This window comes from Anarrhichthys ocellatus, unplaced genomic scaffold (assembly GCF_004355925.1).
Source record: "Anarrhichthys ocellatus isolate YVR2014 unplaced genomic scaffold, GSC_Weel_1.0 scaffold4, whole genome shotgun sequence".
NCBI lineage: Eukaryota > Metazoa > Chordata > Actinopteri > Perciformes > Anarhichadidae > Anarrhichthys > Anarrhichthys ocellatus.
In genome coordinates, this window is record NW_022280034.1 from 12573174 (window position 1) to 12596892 (window position 23719).

General features: G+C 43.4%; 1 protein-coding gene across 2 annotated transcripts in view; it reads left to right on the forward strand.

The window, feature by feature from the left end:
- shisa9a (shisa family member 9a) overlaps window positions 1-23719 on the forward strand; it is a 50434-nt gene that overhangs the window by 16266 nt on the left and 10449 nt on the right. For both annotated transcript variants that reach the window (XM_031842852.1, XM_031842853.1), the window contains exon 3: window positions 16311-16532. In XM_031842852.1, coding sequence (XP_031698712.1) covers window positions 16311-16532 — 222 coding nt within the window. The remainder of the gene's footprint in view (window positions 1-16310; window positions 16533-23719) is intronic.

Genomic DNA, 23719 nt, shown 5'->3' on the forward strand with positions numbered 1-23719 from the left:
CCTTTGACTCACACACAAGCTGATCTGTGATCTGTAGTTTTTTGCTCAAACCATTCTCTGCAGGCCAATCAACAACAATCATGCCTCACTTAAAACTATTCCAAAATTCTGTTACACCAACTGATTTAAATGCCATGGCTAATGCTAACTGATGCAAAAAATGCTGGTCATGTGCTATATGACTTGTTAGAATGTACTATCTGTGTCAAAGCAGAGAAGTCTCCTCATAAAATGGCACCTCCCTGCATGTAGCTGGTAGCATTGTTTGTCCCCTCCAGGCTTCTCGCTCTGGGCTCTGGGTCAGTTATTAGTGGGCTACTGGCAGTGCAAGCAGTGCCCCAGCGGGGTAGGGTGTGGGGGTCGTCCTTTTGGGGATTTCCTTATGTTATGACCCACTTCTTACCCCCCCCCGATGCTGTCGCAAGGAAGCCATATCTCGCCTGCCTCCCCGTTCTGCAGAATTCTTAAGCAGAAGAGCTCGGGGGTTCCCGCTCGCACTGCTTCCCTCACACTCACAGTTGCCAAGACATGAAGCGGTGCAGGAGAAGAGCCGACAGTTACACTGGCACTCTGCGGGACCGTTGGGACAGAGTCTCGTCCCACAACGGAGGGGAAAACAATTCATCACTCTCCGCTGAATTTGTATTGCGAGAAGGTGCCTCCTCGTCACTTTGGTTTGCAAGCAAACAACAGAAAAAGTTGGTGCGACGCACTGACAACACGGTAAAGAACGCAGAAGTATGTTTTATAAGCTGCCGAATCAAAAGACTGAAGATACAGGCGATAAGATGTGGAAGAATGGGAAAACGGTGGGATTCTGACACTCAGTATGCCTGCAGCAAGCATTTTGTCCAAATGACAGTTTTATGCAACTTATGTTATAGTGGAATGTGGATACATCAGAAAGCTATGAAGTTAGCTATTATGTTAACAAGTGCCTTAGCTTACTACGGTAAACTGCTAACATTAGCTCGCTAACATCTACTGTAACTTGTCCCGTCCCATCATCCTTTTAGTTATCAACAGCACCCCCAGTAGACATAGGGTGCTAAAATAATCTTTTGACATGCTGAAAAAAAAAAAGTTTTTTAGCTATCTACAGGCATTTTGTTAGCGTTTCAGCCCTTGGTTACATATTGTGGCATCCGGTTGTTTTCCCCTCCGGTGGGCCTGGTTTTCAGAGTATGATGCATTGTGCAACAGATGTCACATGAATGCTGCCACATACCAACAAGGGCACATGGACAAAAAAACAAATGCATTCACAGGGAAAGCAGCTCCAAACTGCACAGATGGACAATGGGGGCAAACGCCCATGTGAGAATATGCACCCGCAGTCATACAGTTCGTATACTCACATGCATCAATATATGCTGCCGTTTCTGTTGTTCTTTGTGCAATTCTATTAGCCACTGTCACGGACACACAGGCGCATCTAGACACACAAAACAGAATGGAGCACACTCACACACTGCACACTTTGCACCCTGCCAGTGCTTGTGTTCTCCTGATTACAAATGGAGCGAGGCAGACGGCCTTTCTTCAGTAACCTACTTTTTCCTCTACCCTCTTCTTTTTTTCTCTTCTTCCCCCACTGGCAACCCTAACACTTCAAGGGAGTATGGATGTCTCGCTTGAGTCGATTCCTGCAGCGCGTGCCATCAATAAGCGGCACGTTTAGTTTATATTGCTAATAATAGAACGTCACCGAGGCATCGTTTGTGGATGAATAGACAGGTCCTGCGGTAGAGTGTGGGATTCAATCGCGAGGCTAATCTGTCGCTCTGAGTGCGGAGATCCCTCGGGACCACTCTGAGGTTCCTGCAAGATTATTCGTCTCCCCTCAAATTTCTCCATCTTTCATGAGCTGGAGGAAAGCAGGGAGGGGGAGGGAATCGGATGCCCCCCCCTGTCTACATGTTTGAATGCACAATGCAGTGAAAGTGCGCTGACATGCTCCCTCTGCAGAGAGACAGATAAATACTCAGGATCCTTCTGACAACAGATGGACTGAGGAGGCAGGGGATTGAGTGAGAAGGGGAGGCACAGAGAGAAAGAAAAGATGGATAAACAGGTACACAAATAACACACGGATAAGAGCGTGCTGCTTACCATGTGCTGGTATCATACAGGCATGTGGCAGCAACGCCAAGGCAGAGAGGGAGAGGAGAGATTAGACCGAACACCAAGCTTCTCAATCTGGCCCCTCGGTAGTCTTTGTCCCCATTAGTAAACCTTCTTCTGAACAGAAACAGTCCTGCGGTTTGTTTTGTTTTATTCACCGCTAGGTCTGTTGGCTGTTTTAGCCCCATTAGCTACTAGCTTGTAGTCTAAACACATCATGAGACTCCAATCGCCAGCAAAAGCGAGATAAGAAAACACGCTCCGTTGTAGTCAAGGCCTGGTTCAGTTTGTTGTTTGCTAAGCGATACATTTACGGCTGGTTAAGAGTAGTGATGAGTCAGCAGTTAATTGTACTATGAAACAGTCAATAATATACTGTACGCTTTCAAAAAGTGTGAATCACAACAACCACAAGAGGTCCTTGAGCATACAGTCGTAAATGAGCACAAAAAAATAGTTGGTTCATAAGTTCAGCAGTATGCAAGATTAGTCATGGACAGACAGACAGACAGACACACACACACACACACACACACACACACACACACACTCATGACCGAAAACATAATCTCCTGGCAGAGATAATAATAAAGCACCTCATCGCATTGAATTAAAGCAAACAATACTTTCGCAGTTCAGGCAAGAGTAGGCACACACAAAGACATTTCAGAGAACATGAGAGAGAACAAAGAGAGGGGATTGTGTTTTGAATTTTGTTCTTGAGGAAACTTGTCATGAAGTCATGAGTCTGCAAGCGAAAACAAATTACGTCTGTAGATGCTGATAAAGCATCATGTTATGGACCTGTTGTGCTTCGAGCTAATTCTAGAACGTATGTAACAAGGGGTTATTTGTACTGCGGATCTATAGACATACACTTAGAAACTCCTTTCTTTGTTCTTTAAACAAAAAAAAGTCAGTTAGTTGTAGTCTAGGATTGATAAGATTGTTCAGATGCTGTGGGAACTGCTTAGGCTGTTATTGCTCGCATTTAACTCCTGGATTTGACTGAATGCGACAATTATTGTCATACATTTCTCCTCCAGCTGCCGGCTGGCTGGCTGGCTGGCTGGCTGCTGAGGGATGAGCATGGGAAATCTGCCTACTGCCCTGTCTTGTCTTAGCAGGCCAAGAAAAGCCCCTCACAGCTGTGCTCCAATACTTAAACCTGCCAGGGATTCGGCCCAAGGGCCAGGTGTAGCAGACTAAAGCTTTTAAACATAAAGCTTCTCTTCAGCGGAGCCAGAGAAGCAGACTGTGGGTCACAGACTGCAGGGGAATGAATTCTGAGGCTACGTATAATTAAACGATATCAGCTATCAGAATCCTCCCTTCAGCACGTCTGCTTTGGTATAATAGATGCTGCTGGATTATATCAGTTTGACCTCTATTTAAAACCAGACACTGACATTACCTATTGCAGATGTAAAGTAAATAAAAATGAAACATCAGCATGGCCTGATGCCCACAATGACTGTGGCAAACACTTACACATTTTGTTCAGCAAAATAATCTTCACAAACGAACACCACTTTTTTGATTTTTGAAGCGTAAATGTGTAAATTGCCAGAAGGTAAAATGTAGAAAACGTCCACTATGAACGAATTACACCACGGGCGAATGACTTCACGCCACGTACAGGCAGAGAAGTGTTCGCCGTGATGAAGTTTTGTAGTCTCATCTAGCCACTTGTTAGCAACAGCCTTTTTACAGACACGTAAAAGCTTTAAAATTAACAAGTGGGATGTTTACCAACATTAAAAACGTTAGCCACAGACCTTATTTCGGGCATCTCGCAAGAACAATTAAAAATGGAATAAAAACATTAATTTCGAGACAAGGAAAGCTGACTCATTTCTTGGTTTTAGGACTCATTCTGCATTCTCTATTGGACAAAGGAACATGTTGACCTGATGATGTCACTGGATGAAAAAAATCTCATTAGTAGAAAGGTACCAAATTTCATTACAAGCCATTCAAAAGTTGGGAAAAGTCCGGGGATCGCCATAGTCATAGGGTTTATCATCTGGGAACCATGACTGATTGATGAGATATTTTAGTGTGGACGAAGTGACCGCTCAAATTCAAGTACATTTATTTTATGCACAATACTGTTTAATGGCCTTTTCACAAAAACAAATTAGAGCAGCCTCTTAATATCGTATGCCCTCAGTTTGACTCCCATATGTACTGCTTTACTTTTGTCATCATACATACCATAACTACCTGACAGGCTCTCAGAAGCAACCATCGGAAAGCAGTGTCCTGCCTGTCTCTCTCCGGTGGTATCTGGGTCGGCCCTGCTGACATGTTGTCAGAGGTGTCAGCCCCCCCGTGGAGACACACATCATTATCATCACAATCTCTCACTGCCTCCCTCCCTCTGTATGTCTGTCTCGCTTTTTGTCTGTAGCAGCATGTTGCCCTCAGTTGATGGAACGGCAGCCCCGCTGCTGACTCATAACACTGAGTGATGAGGGGAAACGGTATAGCCCAGTAAGTCAAGGTGGCACTGCAGTGGTAGCATCCTGCCAAACTCAGAAACAAGCTCTTGAAAAACAGACACTTAGAAGAAAGAAAAAGTTAGACAAACATAAAGGACACTTTGTCCCCTTTTCCTGGCAACCATTCCTAATCAGCCCATAACTTAAAAATTGAACATTTCCCTGCGAGAGAGACAGAAGATCATTGAGGAAAAACAATAGGCCCAGATGTTATTGCGGATGCTCTGTTGCTTTGAGTGGTGCTTCATTATCATGATGAATAAGGGCTCCTCTTTGTCAATCATGTGCTTTAGTGGAGCAGGTATTTATTTCTCAGTTTCCACTGTCTGTCTGTCTGTCTCACTCTCTGTGGCCTGGTGACGGATGAGCCTCGTCACGGGGAGAAACACCCAGTCTGTAGCCGCTGGAGAAGACTACCCGAGGCACTTACGAGATAACCAACATCATGCAACACAAATCTGACTTGGGATATTTTGAAAAGTACCAAAACAAGGAAATCTTTTGACACCTTATTGGGGTCTGGCGAGTGTGTGGAGAACCACATGGCCGAAATGAAAATAATGTGGTGAGGGGAGATTAAATGTCCCGCCAGTCTTGGTCATAAACTAGTCCAACGTTTTCTCACGGCATCTGCCGAAAGCCAAGTACCGATCAGGTATCAGAGCTGTCTTCTTCCCCGACTTCAAAATCTGCATACCTCACTTCACGGAGCTCATTGGGATCATCTTTATGTAAATGAACACGTGGGATTGCTGTGGCATCAAAAATACTTAACAGTCCACCATGACGTAATAAATGTAACGGATAGTGAACACACGTTGTTTTATAATGAGATAGACAAAGAAACTGTATTCAGTGTGGATCGGTCACATCGGGGCTGATACCCGACCCTCTAAGTAAAGTCCAGCGAAATCAAATCGGTGCATCACTAATTGTCCAATGTCACACAGACTGTAAATTAGATCTTACTAGCGACCCGATATGCCAGATCAGTATTGTTTTCGATTCTTACCTTATTAAGCGGATCGGGGTTTGGCCAGGTTCGACTAATCCATATTAAATACAGTTTCTTTGTCATTCAACCAATCGGTTACATACATTATATTACAGTTTTTACAGTAACGACATAAAATGATTCCACTCAAGTTCCACTGAGTGCAGTACACAGTTTTTGAATTTTGGAAAAAGCAAGCAATAGTATTGGATCGGGAATTGGTATCGGCAATTACCCGATAATTCTGGTAACTGGTGTGAAATAAAGTAATCAATTATTCCCTCGAGGATGATTACTTTCTGAGCGTTGCTCCTAATTGGTCATTACAGCATCACAGTTATAATACTACTATATATTACTATTAGTTGTCTGTCATGCTATAGTAATCTATTAATTAAAGCTTATTCAACAGTCATACTCTACACGAGAGACGATGCCAATGTAGTGGGATTTCTTGTTGATATTTAATTGCAGTCATTAGACAGAATTCAGCAGCTTTTCTTTCCAAGCAACATTTTGCACATTCTGTTTTCTACCTCTTGTTCTCCCACACATCTGTCAGCACTCCGCAGCACAGAGAACTTATGCTTTAAAGATAAACAGGTCTTTTTTATCCGGAGGTGTTATTTGGCATTTTGTTTGCTTGAACGCCCTTCATGCGTGAGTTGTTTCCATCCACTCGTACAGTGTGGATGCCACGAGGTAGATTATTTTTCCGTTTAAATACGAGTGTGAAGTCAGCTGCAATGACACATTATGACGCCGTTACAAATGGATGACCCCATCTGCGACGCTTTAGGGGTTGTTGGATACAGATAATAATCGAAGGTAACTGTACACAGTGTGTGTCAGAAGCAGTGCGAAAGGAAAATGATGAAATATGTTCAAAGGAAGCAGCTCAAGGCACAGTAATGGTCATTATCAGCATTGTTTTGACTCATAACTTTTCAAACCCCAATATCCTTGAACTGAGATATTTCTAGTTTGAACAGGTCTTTATAGAGAGAGTGATATCTTTCTATTGGACTTTAACAATGTCTTGTGAGAGTCAATGCATTGTCCTTTGACAAGACAACACAAGAAGGAAATGGTTGTTGAATCCTGTTGCAAAGGGTCCTCTGTGAATAGGAGGGAGAACAAAAAGCGAGAAGCAATAGAAATCGACAGCACTTCAAAATGAGGAAGGTATGACGGAAGGCTCTAATCATAAAAGCCTGCAACGGAAGTCATTGTGTTTTCAAAGGCTCAGGGAGGAACAATTAAGGGTAGATAAGCTATTCTCTCTCCTATCATCTCCCGCCGCCATTTTCCACGACAGACTTTTCAATAATAGGGTTTCTTTGCATCACACTCCTATCTGTTTAATGGTCAGCCCTCGTGGGAATTGCTCAGAGATATGTGATCGCTTTCGGAATAGAGTTGGCTGCACATATTTCCCTTTGGCCCATTTCTCTGCATCTCTCAAGCATTTCACGACACAATGCCTCCCCCCGGTGCTAAGCTCCCTCTCACTATCTCTTCCTTAATGGGAGTGTGCCGATGCGCTAATGAGCGAAGACAAAGCTAGCAGCATATGGCGATGATAATGAGATGAACAATGTTTAGAAAACATGGGCCATATATATAAAGCTTAGGCTCTGACACATTGCTTTGGAGAAGACAGACAGTGTTGTGCACTGAATGCCATTCAGCAGCCTTTAGGCTGCGCTACATGATACATGTTATTCATGGATGTTAACGGTTGTGTGCACTGGATGTTATCTAACACTATGAACTATTTAAAAGTGGATATTGATACAGTATTTCTTTCATACGGATGAACTGTCACTGTTTATGGCTTAGAAACGTTTTAATTCATACTAGATGTTTAAACCATTTAGCCTATTTATAACTTTTAGTTAACCATTTTAACCAATTATCCATTACTTTTAGCTAACCATGTGTCCATTTTAGCTATTTAAACTCCTTATCTGTTACTTATTAGCTAAGTATTTCACCATTTATCCAAAAGTTATCCTTTGCAGCTGTTTATTCATTACTTTTAGATTATTGTTTCGACTTCTCTGCTTGCTTGCTAACTGGTTTTTGTAAATTATTTTGTGTTGGAACTTGTGCTGTTCAGGTGTAATATCTAAACTAATCTTTCCACCTACCCACTGGCAGCTGCAGAATTACCCCCTACAGTACAACTACCCATCATTGGGAATCCCTACTCTAAAGTAAGCCACTCAGTGACTTTTGAAGCACCTCTAAAAGCTGGATGCACTTTGTCTCTCCTAAAGTTGGCTTTCTTTCAGGCAGTAAGCATCAGTGTCAAATAGTTACTATCTGTGAGCTCTTTGGCCCTTTGCACTTCAAACTTGCCCCCCCCCCACTGTTGACAGTGCCGGCAGGTAACTGTGGGTAAGACCCACAGAGCAACAGACATCTGTTCTGCTCTCACTGTCTGTCTCGCTCTCATTCTAGGAAACTTTCTTATCATATATATAAATAAATAAAGGATTGGATGAATTTTCTCTGCCATGCCCAACAATCACGTAGGTGCGACCTGCTCACCTCAGAGCCCAAACAGCGTCTCCCTTGCTCAAGCCTCCGCATGAACTGCCTCACCTTAACGCCCACCACCATACAAAGAGGATTTTACACCCCGATATTCCGGCGAGCTCAGCGGTCACACAGCGAGCCCTCTGTGGTCCTCGCTGTGCTCTGTGCTGCAGGAGAGAGATACGGGCCCAAGGGATGAGGTCAAGACAGATGCCGTGCTTCTTACGTGCTGTAAACAGACGGGGGGGGGGGGGATAAAGAGGAAGCTCTCGACTCCCGCCTCACACAGTCTCGCACATAACCTGCTTACCATTTCCAGTGTGACTAAATATGCATATGCAGAGAAACAGAGAGGACCCCACACACTCCTACTCATGGGATGTGTGCACACTGTCACATAAGTGTGAGTGATTTAGACGAGGCAAGAGCTCTCAAAGCTACATCATAAATACAGACAGCTTCACACATTCGAGAATGCCTTGTTTGTGGTTCGCAGGATGCGTTTCTTGGGCAACAGCTAACAGCTAACATGAGAAAGATGCTTACTGTTGCTCCCAGTTCCACGAAACATTACAGGCAGCAGCTTTGGACAACTTCACACGTCTCGTCTTTCATTTTGAGGCTGTATTTACACAGGTCTCCATTGTCGGCGCAGACTTTTGTGTTGACATCTTTTCAATGTCAAAATGCTATGCTCGGTTATACCAAAAAGGATGACTCATAAAAATGCCTTTTTTTTTATCAAACTAGAGCAAGTCTTTCAATAAAACATGCTTTTTTTGACAAATGCCTGACAAAAGCTGTCGTGGATGTGACCCAGGAGGCAAGCAGACACGTGAAGAATAAGTGGAGAGAGATGAACAGGCAGACCGACGGAGCAGCAGGCGGCATAACATAGGTTGCATAACAATGACTTTTTCAGTACAGTACAGCCGGCCTGCCTGTTGATATGTGGGCGCGGGTGACTGCGGGACAATGCGAACTCGCCGTGTGCTGCGGAGCAAATACTACACGAGAGAATACTGTTGCCATGACAAGAGGGAGAGATGGAGAGGGTTGAGTAATGACAAGAGAGGCAGTTTTGCGGCTGAAGAAAAGAAGAGGGTTTATCCATTCGCGAGAGCGAGGAGAAAGAGGGAATAATAGATGAGTCAGCTGCTTACAATTTTTTAGCGGCGAATCAAACAAGCAGGGAAATTACACTGTGCAGCCAGTAGCGATGGGAGTCAGGCCAAGCATGAGATAGAAGCACTCCTACATACATGTGCGCTGGCCTTCTTTTGATGCCCCTCTTATGCTTTTTCCCTCTTCGTTTTTTCTCTTGCACACACACACAACTACACAGCACACATCAAGGGACACAGATGAATGTGTTGTCGACCCTAGTTCCACCCCTTTGGTGTGTGTAGCGGAACAGAATACATTCTTGTCTGGGACATGAGAAACGCACAGATACCACATGTGTGCCTCGCGAGGATTCTACGCTGGATGTCTGCTCTTCCCACGAGAAAGGCTTTGAAATCGTCCTGTGTTTTCGGCACCGTGTGACTCGGCCTCCGCAGCGGCCATGTGGTGCACACTCCCGTCGTGCATTGCTGACTGCACTGTCTGCTACCTGGCGGTCATAAGCTCATCATCCACACGCTGTCTCATCAGTGCGGTCACACTTACAGTAATCCTGACATTTCCGCGCCTTCGCCCTGCAGGGCGAATTCATGCAAATGTCTCTTTCTTTAATTTGAAAAAAAAAAAAAAAGGTTCAAACGATGGCACATATTCAAACCAAACGCATGATTAAGCACTACCCTGCAACGACTTCATATAAATAAATTCCCGGTTTCCTCCCGTCAGTGATATAACGCAGCAATGATTCAGCCAATTTACAGCCGCTTTTACAATGTACTTTTACAAGTTGCCAGTGTTGTGAGCACGGCTTACCAAGAAATGGACAAATGATAAATCTATAACACTGAGCAGTAATCTTGCAAAGCCAGACGTCCATCTTGTCAAGCTCACATAGGTCTGAGGTAAATCCTAGGAACTGACCTTTGGAAGTCTTCTAGCAGCCATTCATGCAGCTGTGAGATGGAGAAACACCTGCCTATAGAAACCTGGTGTATCAGGACAGATGGGCTCAAGTAGGGTTTACTTCAGTAGGAAAGTATGATAAAAACTGTTCTTTAAAGGGCGTTTCTGCTGATTTTTCTCAAAACTGAAATGGCATTCATTGAAAGTGACCCCTCGGCTAGTGGCAAATATTGCTTTTTCAATTTTGTGCGATGACCTAAACCTTTCACAGCAGACACTGAAGGCATGAAAGGCATGAAATAAGGCATGAAACGGCCGTCGTTTTCAATGGAGAACTTGGCTACACATGGTTTAACAACTGCATGGGCCTTGATATCCTATCTGGTATTGCTTCCCCAGAGTCTAAATTTAACTTGATATACATTGACCAAATGTTTACTTTACCTCATACATATTACACTACATGGTGCCCACTAAAATGTTCCACCAATGTATTTGTGCGTGCACGTTTTTGCTGACAATACAGCCTCATTGAAATGAATGGGGAAGTTTAATATAATTTAAAAGGCACTGATGGAGACCCAAGAGCAGTTTGTCCTAAATTTAATTAGGAATTTGAAAGGTCTTTTGAAACTTTCATTTGAAAAGCCTTTACACAAATGGGACCAGTGAATGAAGGAATTCAATATTTAGGATCAGCCAGTTTGAACCTGTTGCACCTCCAGCAAGACCTGCAGGTTACGTGATCACGACAGTCCGTTATGTGAAGTATGTTTAGCAATATCTATTGATGGATTCATAACTTTTCTCTTCAGATTCCGCATTCTCAGATTTCTTTCTTTCTTAACTTAATACATTGGCTTTTTATGTGAGTTCTCACTCGGGCATTTTGACTGCTTTCCTGTCATTCTGCTGCCAGGCCTGTTTGGGTGTGCCCGTTATACTTCAAGAGCTTTGTTGAAATGCTCAGAAAAAAACATTGCAAGAGCCGGTGTGTGGAAGGCATTCTGTGGCTGAAATGAGAAACGTTTGATTAGGGATCAAAGTTTTATCTTAAGCTTCCATTTTGTTTGACCCAATACCTAAAAAACACAATCGGCTCGTAATTGCCACTGCTTGTCAAACTGATTCCCAACTGTATCCAATTTATTTCCCTTTCTTTGTAGTTTGCTGCAGCTCTAATCTTGGGGAAATATTCCGGTGGCAGTGAGTGAAACCGGGCAGTCACTGGAGATAGTTAAGAGGCTGCGCTGAGAATCACTGTGTTTCGGTGCAGCTCAGTGACGCGCCGTGACCACACCAGCAGACTCCCACTGCTTCCCTTTCATCATCCTGATGGGAGTCCTGGAGACAGCTGTCAGTCATCCTGCTGAATGGGTTCATGGTGCGACGATGTCATCACGGTCCTGTGTTTGTTTTCGCTCTGTGTGTGTGTGATCCTTTTCACCAAGATCAAAACACAGCCATGAGAGGAAGACAGATCCTAGAAGAGAATTAGCAGAATCGTTTTTTGTTTGTTTATCTCTCAAGATTGCCGGAGAGCAAGGTCGGCAATTATATGTATTTTGGCTCAAATTTGCATCATCTTTGTCAGCCTCGTCATCTTTAGAGCTAACACAGTGTTTCTATTAACTTGAAATAATTATAGCACTCTGTAAGCAAAGAGAACTGGAGGGGATAAGGTTGTGGATTGTTTGTCACTCTGAAGCGGAGGTGTCTTAGAGTAAATAGCGGAGAAAACTGTGGGACGTGTGATTCAATAGAGCAATAGAGATACATGGGTTAAGAAAGGCTTCTTTGGAAAAAAATAGCGGCGACTTTTATAGACTCAAAATATTGTGGTATAATGCGATAAACTGCGGGAAATATGTCCAATAAATCTATTGTCTATTAACAGCACTTCGTGTTGCATGAATCATCATTCTTACTTTACCCTTCTTAAGGTTTTGAACTGCTTATGAACTTGGTTCTTTCAAACTTGGTTTACTATTCAAAAATGGATGACGCAACCGCAGCTTTTTGACAGGTGCTGGATAAAGCAGGGGGGGGGCATTAAGGGCAAAATCTGGAATAGAATGCTTGTTTTTATGCTAATTTAATTATTTAAATGATTTGTTATTTCAATACTTCACCCCATCATGGAGAAGTTGGATCAGAAGATGATTACAAATTATTATGGGAGCATAATTAAGAGTGGAAATCTTCCACTATTGTCTTTGAATGCGGTTTACGTTGCTATAGTTCCCGCTTGCATTTAAAGTAATAGTTTAACATTTTGGGAGATGTGGGGTTTTTTTTTAATTTTGGGAGAGAAAGACAAAGACTGGAAAGGCTAGTTGTATCCCCTTGTTTCCAGTCTTTGCGCTAAGCTAAGCTAACCTGTGTCTGGCTCCACCTACATAATTCCAAGTGGTTTCAATTAGGGTTCCCCGTCTTGAATGATTAATCGACTAATTTGTCCTTTTGGTCTTTCAAATATTTATTTAGACGAGTCATTTTTTTATGCATTTTTTATGTCGAGTGACTTATTTCCATAAAACTTATGAACATCTCTGGTAAACACGAGATTTAAAGTGGTGCTTTCGCATGATTTGCACTTTTACTGATCTTTTGGTTAAATAAATTGATTTTTCGACAAAATTGTATGGCTGTTAGTTGACTAAGAATTTTGTGTAATGAAGTCTCTTTTTTTGGGGGCTGCCATTTCCATGACTGTTCATGTATTCACTGCGAGTTCATGGCTTTTCCATTTGTTTAAAGCTCGCCAGGATATTGCTCGCACATCGCGGGCCTGATCTATACGCCAGGAAATCATGAATTAAATGCTGTTCATTCTGTACACATGACATCTATTGCACTTCTGTCCATCCTGGGAGAGGGATCCCTCCTCTGTTGCTCTCCCACAGGTCTCTCCCTCCTTGGGAGAGTTTTTCCTGTTCCGATGTGAGGGTTCTGGGACAAGAGGATGTCGCATGTGTACAGATTGTAAAGCCCTCTGAGGCAAATTTGTAATTTGTGATTTTGGGCTATACAAAAATAAATTGAATTGAATAATAATTCATATTCAACCATCTTCGTTTGCTGACATTTTAAGATACCTTTGAGTAAGCAAATTCGTTTTTTATTGATCTGCGATGGATTTAGCCGTGAGTGAGGTCTTCCTCGCTGTTAAATCCGCACACGACTTCCCTCCTGTTGCATTTTGGGCTTTGGGAAGGTAGAACATATGACACTCTCCTTTTAACTTTGAGGATATCTGCTGCTGGTCTTGCATGTTCCATACAAACCGCTGAAAACTTGACAGGCCTCCTGGGCCTATAGTTACAGTTGCTAATTGGAGGATTGGACAGTGGCTGTGCTGGAGAGGGTCAATTGCAGCTCGGCAAAATCCATAAGGAAAGGAGAAAAATGGTGACATCATTCCATGCCAGAGGTCTTTCAGCACGACTGGAGTGCCTGCTGTTTTGTTTTTGAGAGATTATATTTGATGCATGAAAGAGAAGGGCCTCAGCATCATCGTGAATCAATGCCTTCAGCTGGTTCCATATACTTACATTCACAAAGCCTTCAGTAAGCCAAATGAAATCACGTCACTCGTGTCCTTTTCCTTTCACCAAGCACCATGGGACATTTCATCACACTGGGGAATCTTGTCTCTTATTCTTTCTCCTACACGGCCTCACGCTGTCTCGCACTCTGATGCTCTTTATAATTGTCTCTCCTCTCTCTTCTCTGTCTCTACCTCGTCACTCAGCATACGTGTGTGCATGTGTGGTTTGAGTCAGTGCCAGGGCTAAGTGATTAATTAGGAACAACACAATTTGCTTGGCTTGACAGTTGGACTGTGCAGGTTTAAGGCCCTTGAGAGCACCTCGCGCACCGCTGACGGAGAGAAAATGGAGGAGGAAATCAATATTTTGAGCCACATGACTTCCCTTTTTCTGTTTGCTGTGGAGCAACAAAAGGCCATATGTATGAGCAGCTATAAGAGGGCTGAGAGGGAGAATTTGTATTTAAAGGACGGTGTGTTGAGATTGTCCATCTTATGCTTGTGCTTTCTGCCTGAATGATTTTGTCCGGCTCCCTCTGAGTTACACACACCGCCTTTGTCTCTCTGACAGACATTTTAACGCCCCCCCCACACTCTCTTAATTCTTTATGCATCCTCATCCCTCTCCTCCCTTTTCTCCTATTTCACTTTTCTCCCTCTCGCTCCTTCCTCCCGCTCTCCGTCTCTTAACTTGTTCTCACTTCTCAAATTATCAAGTGGCGGTATTCGGGGCTTTTAACAGAATGTATTAACTTAGCAAAGGGTACCTCCGTCTTCAGGAACAGGAATTTGCAATTATCCGTCAGACTCGGTGAGGCGAGAGAACAATGCCGGAGAGTGTCCTCTGAATTCCCACACATAGTTTAACATTCGGCTGTGCTTTAAAGTCGGGCACGTGCAGTTCTGCTACACCTCACCCACCGCTCTCGTGCAACTCTGCCGAACTGCTGGCGCCGCCCTTCATCACCATATGTAGCCTACATACCATGCCATCTGATTTCTGAGTCTTCCAGAGGAGGTGCAGCTTTGGGTTCATGTTCAGTTCTTGAGGATGGCTGATCCATTCGCTAATCAAATACGGCCACAGCTGAGAGGGCTACTTTTAAAATGTGCTGGGGCATGGAGGACTGATTGCCTGCTAATCACAATCAGAACATAAAGCCTTCTGGATTTCTTGTAAAGCATCAACACAAGATTTAATGTGATTTTCGAGGCACCAATGTAAAGCCACTGGACTATTTTTTAGCGGTGTGTGCAGCACAGATGCTGGTGGCAAAAAGGGTTAATTCCTTATAAACCCACAACAGGAAACTTGGAAAAGTAGAAAAATTGTGTCGAGAAATAGGAACAATGAATTGATTCAAAACAATCGATATACACATATTGAGTCAGCTGTAACACCGCATGTGAAACGTCAAGTGTTTTCTCTCGTAGCATCAGTAGCTATTTTAACCCAAATAACGATCTTTTCCTAAACCTAGCCAAGAACTTGTTTTTATTGCCTAAACCTGACTGAGTTGTTTCCTGTGAAGACGGAAGCTGATTTTGAAAAGATCGCATATGCATGCAACGAGCACAATTGACAGGTTTTGCTGGCTTTTGTAGGAAACGCACGAAAAACGAGGAGTAACTTTCGCAACATATCATTCGTACTGTTGTATGAGGATACGTTGAATGTTGAATAAAAGTAACAGACACATTGTGGAATCAGCTGGCTAAAGGTAATCGATAAACTGTTGAAATAGTTTCAATCTTTTAGATCACGTGAACGAAGCAGAAGGTTCAACAAGTAGCTGAATCACATACGCAGACTTTCATCCCCATGACCAGCAGCAGGGCCGATTGCAGAGCATTTAACATGTGGAAGAGTGAGCGCAGAAGATCTCCCAAACGGTGCAACCTAGTCCAAGAACAATGATCCTGTTGAAACGGCTGCATGTGACAGGTTTTTCAGCCCTCTGCAGCAGAATGACCCTAAGGTCAGCACTATAAATATGGTCCGACAGAACTACTCGTCAAGAAGATGTGCAAATTTTCCAAACGGGAAAAAATCGAATCACAAAATGACTATAATAGTGATGTGGTTCTGTTTTAAAAGTCAAACTTCCTTTATGGTGAGAGATGCTGGGCATACTGACACCATGATTTAGGATGTGTCTATGAAGCACTTCATATAAAGAGGACTAAAGCTCTTTGCTGAAGTTCTACTTCCATATCGAGGCTGATGTCAAATAGAGAAATAACAGCTCAGCAATACACTTGAATCTGTATTCTGATACATGAGTATTCCAGCTAAGACACGGACATTGGCGCGCATGGTCAAAGTACTTGGTAAAACGTCGTGTGATAGGCCGCAGCTGAAGAATGATGGCAAGAGTCCATCAGCTGATGGCACCGGCATGAATGGATGCTAAGCACGGACATCATTGCTAAAGAAGCACATCATACAGCATAAAACAAAAGAGGGGTGCTTTGTAAGTGGATGCTTTAAACTGTCAACTCTCCCACACACACCCGGTCTGAACCGGATACTAACCTTGTCCCCGTCTTGTGACCTTGCCCACAGAGGGTGGCCAGATCAACAACAACGTGGGACCGGGCGCCAACGTGGGCCAGCAGCACCCTTACCCTGCCTTCAGCCAGCTGGCTCACGTCTACGAACAGCAGCAGCAACAACAACAACAACAACAACAACAGCACCACCAGCAGCAGCAGCAGCAGCAGCAGCAGCAGCAGCAGCAGCAGCAAAACAAGGATCTGAACAAGTACGCCTCCCTGAAGGCTGTGGGTGAGTGTCTGTCAACTTCTCTTATTATTACTTTCAATTTTAAGACGAACCGAGGAACGGTTGCCGCCTAAAATGGGCAGCGTACTTGATGTCGTGCTGTTGGTTTAAAAAAAAAAAACGGGCCGGTTTTACCAGTCGTTGCAGCTGGCTCCGGCTACAGCAGGGTTTGGAGAGGGTGCATCATCGTCACAGTGAATCTCGGGGCTTCCCTCATTCTTATCACCATCTCATGCATCTTGAGTTGGCAGCGAATCTCAAGGTTTTTATTAATTACTTATTTTTTTTTTTAAATGAAGGTTTTGTGATCCCAACACAAAGTGTGATATTTTCCAGAGGTCTCTGAACGATAGCAGTCCTGTGGGCCGATCCAGCAGGTGTTATTCATCGCACGACCGAACCGGACACGCTGTAAAAACAGAAACAGGGCGCCCATCAAGCTGTTTGACAGCCTAAAGCATGCCAGTGCAGCTGATTTAAAATTTGCCTCACCATGCCCGTATGCTATCGGCAGTGGCATCACTATTTAATAACCCGAATTCATTTAAAATTGACTTGTGAATATTTCAGCATGTGTCCGTCATCTTGTTTGTGCTAGACAGGTCCCCCCCCCCCCAGCCCTCATTCCAATTCAGCCCACTCAGGCCAGATGTCCTCCACAAACACATCTCCATGTGCGTACAAACAGCTGCAAAATGACATTTGTTCTGCAGTTATTAGAAAGCAATCGGCTTGTCTTCCGAGAAGCCTTTATCTGCACGCCTAGCAGCAGAAAGTAAAATATGTGATTCAGATGACAAATGTAGGTGTGAACTTTCTCTGTGTTGTAAATCTAAATGATATTCCCTACGCCACACCGCATGCAGAGGGCCGTGACTCATCCCCTCAGACATGTTACAGTAATAGATCATCTTGATTGTTTGTGGTGCGCTCTGCTTTGTGCCCTGAAAGCGAGACGGTGTTGTGGATAGAAGCAGTTTACAGGGCCTTGTTAAAGTATCCCCCCCCCCCGACTAATTACATTCAGAAGTCACATAATTAGTTAAATAAAGTCCACTTGTGTGCAATCTAAGCGTCACATGGTCTGACGGAGCACCATTAAATCCATGAATTACAACATGTCAAGTATATGGCACCACAACAAACCTGCCAAAAGAGGAGCAGGCAAGGAGGACATCAATCAGAGAGGCAACAAAGAGACCACAGATCTCCCTGAAGGAGCTGGAACAGCTCCACAGCCGAGATCGGAACATCCACCCATAGGAGCATTTACACTCCGTGGAGGTGGGCTTTATGGGAGAGTGGCCACAAAAAAAAGTCATTACTTGAAGAAAAACAATAATTCCAACACGTTTGGAGTCTTCCATATGCCTTTCTGCTATAACTCCAAACGTGTTTTCTTATTTTCAGGTTTCTTGTGGTGCCATATTCTTTCCATTTGGTAATAATGGACGGTGCTGCGTTAGATCATGTGACACTTAGATTGCACACCGGTGGACTTTAATTATATAATTATGTGTCTGTTTTTTTAAACAGGTTTTTCTTTTTTTATTTCGTAAAATCCAAATAAAAGTCCATTTTAATTCCAGACTGTAATGTAAAAAAAAGGGGGAAAAAACCAAGGCAGGTGAATACCTTTGCAAGGCACTATAAATAGCTGCCAGCATTACTGAAAACAGAGAAACAGACAAACAGTAAGTGATAAGTGAACAACTTCATGTTTGAGCTTAAAGGAAAGCCACTCTGCACGAACATCAATGAAAAAGGCTGATTAACACTGTCATCCTCTGTCTTTGACCCTGGCATCTTGTTGTCATATTGTTTGTTGGTGTATTTCTGTTCATCGCCAGATAACAGGCCAACTATAGACATCACACAATAGATATTTTCAGCTACAGCTGTGTTTGATTGCAGAAAATTGTTCAGTTATCTGAAATGCCAACAGAAGGCGTCTTAGTGTCGGTCCCCAGGGATCACAGAACAAAGGGATTCTTTCTCAACTCAATATTCTTGCACCAATATTCAACCAGGAGAGAATGAATCCATCATAGGAGAGACGCCAATTTACCCACTGACAGGAGCTTCAATAGACCAGAATACAGTGCAGCCACAATTTTGAGGAAGGGACGCAACCCTGCTGTTTCCCAACCGGAAAACCTTCCTCTCTGATGTTTGGCTACAGCTTTCCTTTCATCTCAACCACACATAAAAGCATCAGATGCATGCAGCACACGCTTTGGGGATTGAGGATGGCATTTTGGGAAATCTCTAAATGTAGGGGGAAATAGATGAGCCAAGGCGGATGGAAAAGAAGGTAAAAGGCCAATCCAGAATGTATGAATATGCAAATATACAAAAAGTTTAACCTAATGGACACCGAAAATGCCATCCGCAGTGCATATTTGCTGGAGGCTTCAAGTTTCCACATCACACTAATGTTAGTTACACGATTGGCTGCAGGCCACGCCCACGTCTTCAACTCAGATTTAAGGTGAGCACGGAGAGATGAACGTGAAAGTGAGGTGTTAGACTCCGAAACATACTGTACATCATTCTGCACAGTGGAGGTTTACCCTCCAACTGATGTCCGCTTCTTATATGCGGTCTATGGTTTGGGTCCATTTAGTATAGCTTAGTAATTAGCTTTGCAAGATAAAGGTGAAGTATTGAACCTAGTACCCCTCTTTTCTATTTCTTTTGGGAAAATGAAGAATCCGTTTTGAATCAAGAACTGATTCAGAATCAAATCGTGAACTTTAACAATCCAAATCGAATTGAGAGTATTCCAAATATTACCACCGTTAGTGACAATTTTTTACTTGCGGGGGATATTTTATCACAGCTGTTTATTAAAACATCAAACACAAGTGTTTAATTGTTCAACATGAACACAGAAACAATTACTCTTTGACGAGACTGAATGTTCACCGTGATTGATTACTACTCTGAGATTTTTTACTTACTGACATGTTCGGAAAGCAGCAACTATCAATCTAAAAAGCCGTGGTAGGTTCTGTAAAGGGTTGGAAGTCCTATAAGGTGTACAGTATTACAAGTTAATGGAATAAAATGTGCAAATGTGTCCATGTGGGATTACACAAGGCCCTCTTGGGGCACCAGTGTAGAAATTATAGTCAAACCTTTCAGTGCGTCTGACGATTCTCTTCCCGTCCTCCTATTCGACTCCTCGTCCGATCCACTTCTTCTTCTCTCTCTGCTTCTTTAGATCTAAAATGGCCCTCATCTTCCCGTCACCGCTTCTGCAGGACCATTTTCCTCTCGCTTGCTCTTCTAACCTTTAATGTCTTGGCTTGTTTTTCTCTCTCTCCCTCATCTTCCATCTCCACCCCTCTCCCTCCTTGTCCCCTTCATTTCCTGTCTCCTATTTTCTTTCTGCTCCCTCCCTCCCTCCCACCTCTCTCCATTTCCCATCTTCTCTTCTTCCTTCTTTCAAAGCAGCACCTTTATCATCCGCCTCCCGCCCTCTACTCTGCATTTTCCCTCACCTTTTTTGTTTATTGGCTTCTTTTGTCTCCCCCCCTTCCCACACAGACTCTATTCTCCCCCCTCCCCCCTCTCAATCCATAGGTCACCATATCGCTCCTTAAATAATCACCGCGGTGATTATAGCAGCTCATATCTGATTACATTTCTGTAATTGAAGGGAGGCATCCCTCCCCACTTCGGGCTCACACTTGACTGACAGTTTTTCATTCCACAAGTGGTATTCAAAGACGCTTCTATGAAATGATTGGAAACCTGTCTAGAGATATGTGGCAAAGGAGCCTGGAATTCCACGAGGCATGCTGCCAGTCCGATGATGGGGAAACGTCACACACAAGCTATGGGGAGTCAGAGAGAGAGGGAGTGTCAGAGAGAGAGAGAGAGAGAGAGAGAGAGAGAGAGAGAGAGAGAGAGAGCATGAGAGCAGACTAAATGACAGCAAACAAAACCAAAATGCCAGCGGTGGCTCTTTCACAAGTCACCTTTGTGTGAGCTCCGCTAATCTTGAACAACATAAATGGACTTTGCTTTTCTTTTCTTCTCCTTTGCCACACAGTCTGGTGCTCTCGCTGCCTGCTGACCCCATGTGAAATGGAAAAGTCTAAATCTAGCATCAACACCATTTCCCCAACCTCCCTCCTCTTTTTTTCCTTTCTCCCCACTTTTCTTTAATAGCCTCTGCCACTTTCCCAATGGTCCACCGTCCAGCTGATAAGCTACACTTCTGTCAATCAATAGCCATCTCCACTGTCCCCCTGTGCATCTGTATGAGGTCACTTTATCGAGCTCTAACTGCAGCCGAGGCAAAAAGCAACTAATAAGCGTCCCTGGATGCAGAGCGGTAACTCAGCCCAGAGGAGGACGCAGTCATTTAAAAGTACAAACCACCAATCACGGCCCACGTCTAATGCACAGGCTAAAGCTACCAACTTAACCCCTCCTGCCACTGTCGTATTTATTGCAGTGTTTTATATGCAAGACTCAACCAGGAACAGATCATTATCGGTGGGAAATGACTAGAAAAAAATGTAAAGTTTTTTGAGAACATGTAAATTATCAAGACATATTATCACATCTCAGCTATCATTTAATCTCCGATAATCTCTTTACATGCAAATGAGTTTCAAAAATGAAACTCGGCGGGAGAAAGTTTCTGCCTTTTTGATTTGGTGCAACAAGGAGAAGGGATAGCATAGCAACAGCGCTTTGAGCTTAGTTAATGCTCATGCCAGCATGGCAACAGGCTCACAATGACAGCATGCTGATGGTTGGCAGGTCTAATGTTTTTCATGTTCACCATCTTAGCTTGGTATGTTTCATGCGTAGCAAGGACTTTTGCTAATTGCCACTAAACACGCATTAAATACAGCTCAGGCTAATACAACAAAGTCAAATTACGACAAACTGGTGACTAGGAAAAAAGAAAGAGGATCAGTCCTTTGGGCAACATTAACGTCTGTTCAAAATTCCATGGCAAACCATCCAATGATTGATGAGATATTTCAGGTAAGACCATGACAGACCGATCAGAGACACTGTCATTGTTAGAGCCTTGTCGCCAGTGGCTAAAATGGTAATGACCGTAAGATGTCACATTATCCAGAACTTTATAACAAAGCACAGGCAGTTTGCACCCGTGTCTATAACAGCCCCATTTAATGTGCTCCAATTGCCCACAGCTCACCTACTTGGCTTGACATTTCTATATTTCCACAGCGGAGATAGCAGCTGCTCTCCCATTCAGATTACATCTCACATCCTGTGACAACATTGACTACCTTTATATAAGACTATTTTCCTGCCATAGACAGTACAGAAAGCATTTACTTCATCATAAGACACAAAGGTCCCAGACTAATGTTTTTGGTAGGGTGACAGCACTACGACAGGGAAATCCACCCATTTACACTAAATACTAAAACATCCCACAAATATATATAAATAATCTATATATAACCTTTATTTAGTTATATATATATATCATTTGCAAAAACATTGTAAAACATACAAAGAGGTTTTTAAGACTTAACAGTATTAAAACACTTCGATTGGCAGATAATAAAAAGCAGATTGACACACTGGTGTAACACTAATAAGGTGCTTATGTTATTGGCACTTAGCGACTTCAGAGGAACCGTGCTTGATTTTCTGATGCACGATGCCTGTTGGTATTGGTGGGATGCTGGCCTTTCCCATGCAGAGGCATGCAGAGGCATGCGGAGCCCACGTTGCGTAACAGCTGTGTTTTCCATTTCCACTCACGTACGCTGCTGGATGCGTACATCCGTCGAGCCAACTGCCGCCGGATTGATTCACCTGTCGCCTGAGCAGTTTTGATCCCCTGGGGCGGTCTAGCGGAAACCTCGGCGGGTGAGACGCTGCTCCCCCCACCTCCACAAACACCTCTGCTATCCCCCCACTCATTTCTCTCCCCCTGTTCGCAGAGCGATAAAGTAGATTTATAGTTACAGCGGCAAAGCAAACTCGCTGAGCGTGTTAACTTTATCTTCAAGGACGTGGAGGCAACATGGGCTAAAGAGTAATGACTCGACTGTGAACGTGTATTCTGACGGTGGGGTAAGAAGAAGAAAAAAGTCACATTTCGCAGTGATAAGAGAGACTGTAGCTCGGTGACAGTGACTGACAGAGGGAGGAATAAATGTGAGGTATTAAACCTCACTGCTCCAAGGCTAAAGAGACATAAGCAAACACACACAGAAGAGCACAGAGAGGCTTGGTAGATAGATACACATAAATGTCTGTTGGTTCAGACTTAGTATGTGCTTGCATGTGTGTTTATCCTGTATATATGTATGTATTTCCTCGTACCTTTTACCCCTTAAATTAATAATTCGTCACAATAACTGTCTTTTTTCCCTGCAACTTTCTGTGCTGTGTGTACAAGTTAAGCATCCCCTTAAGTCTGCGTTGTGCTGGGTTGGGTGGAGGAAGGATGGACAGGAGGCTTGTGTCTGTGTCTGTGCTGCCATTGACTGTCTGCATTGGAACAGATTATAGGTGCTGGTCAGTCACACATTTACACTCCAGACCAAGCACACCACAAAGAATGCTTTAGCTAGCACGTGTATAGTTAGCTTGTTCACCGAATGCACTACTGCATGTTATGTGATGAGACTAGCACTTTAAATGCCTTACATCCACTTGTTACACTTTGTGGTAACATTCCTATAAAGCTAGCATGCTCATACACCGTACAAACCCTTCTACACACAAAAATGCAATCCGTAATTTAAGTCTTGATTATTTGTATGTGGACAGGGAGATTATGTCCTTTCGCTCAGTTTGAAGCTGCAGGTTTACTATTGCATGAACAATGGACATGCCGCCATGTAGGAGAGAATGAACACTATAGTCTGTTGGCGATTTAATTTCTAAATAGGGGGAACAGTTAGTTTGTACCAGCAATTAGCGAACCGCCGACCCACCCAATAACAAGTCTGTCTGCTACTTCAGCACCATGGACAGCGCCCTGGATTCATGGATTCATGGCACAGTTAGGCTACTGATATTTCAGAGCCACGGTCGGGCCATAGATTCTAACTTTTACAAACCTCTGTTATTGCTGTTATCTATTTCCCTTTTGTGGCAAGGAAGACGTCATTCTAAAAAATAACTGAGCTGTTTTAAGGTCAACTTAGCGTGTCGTTACGTTGTCTTTCAATGAG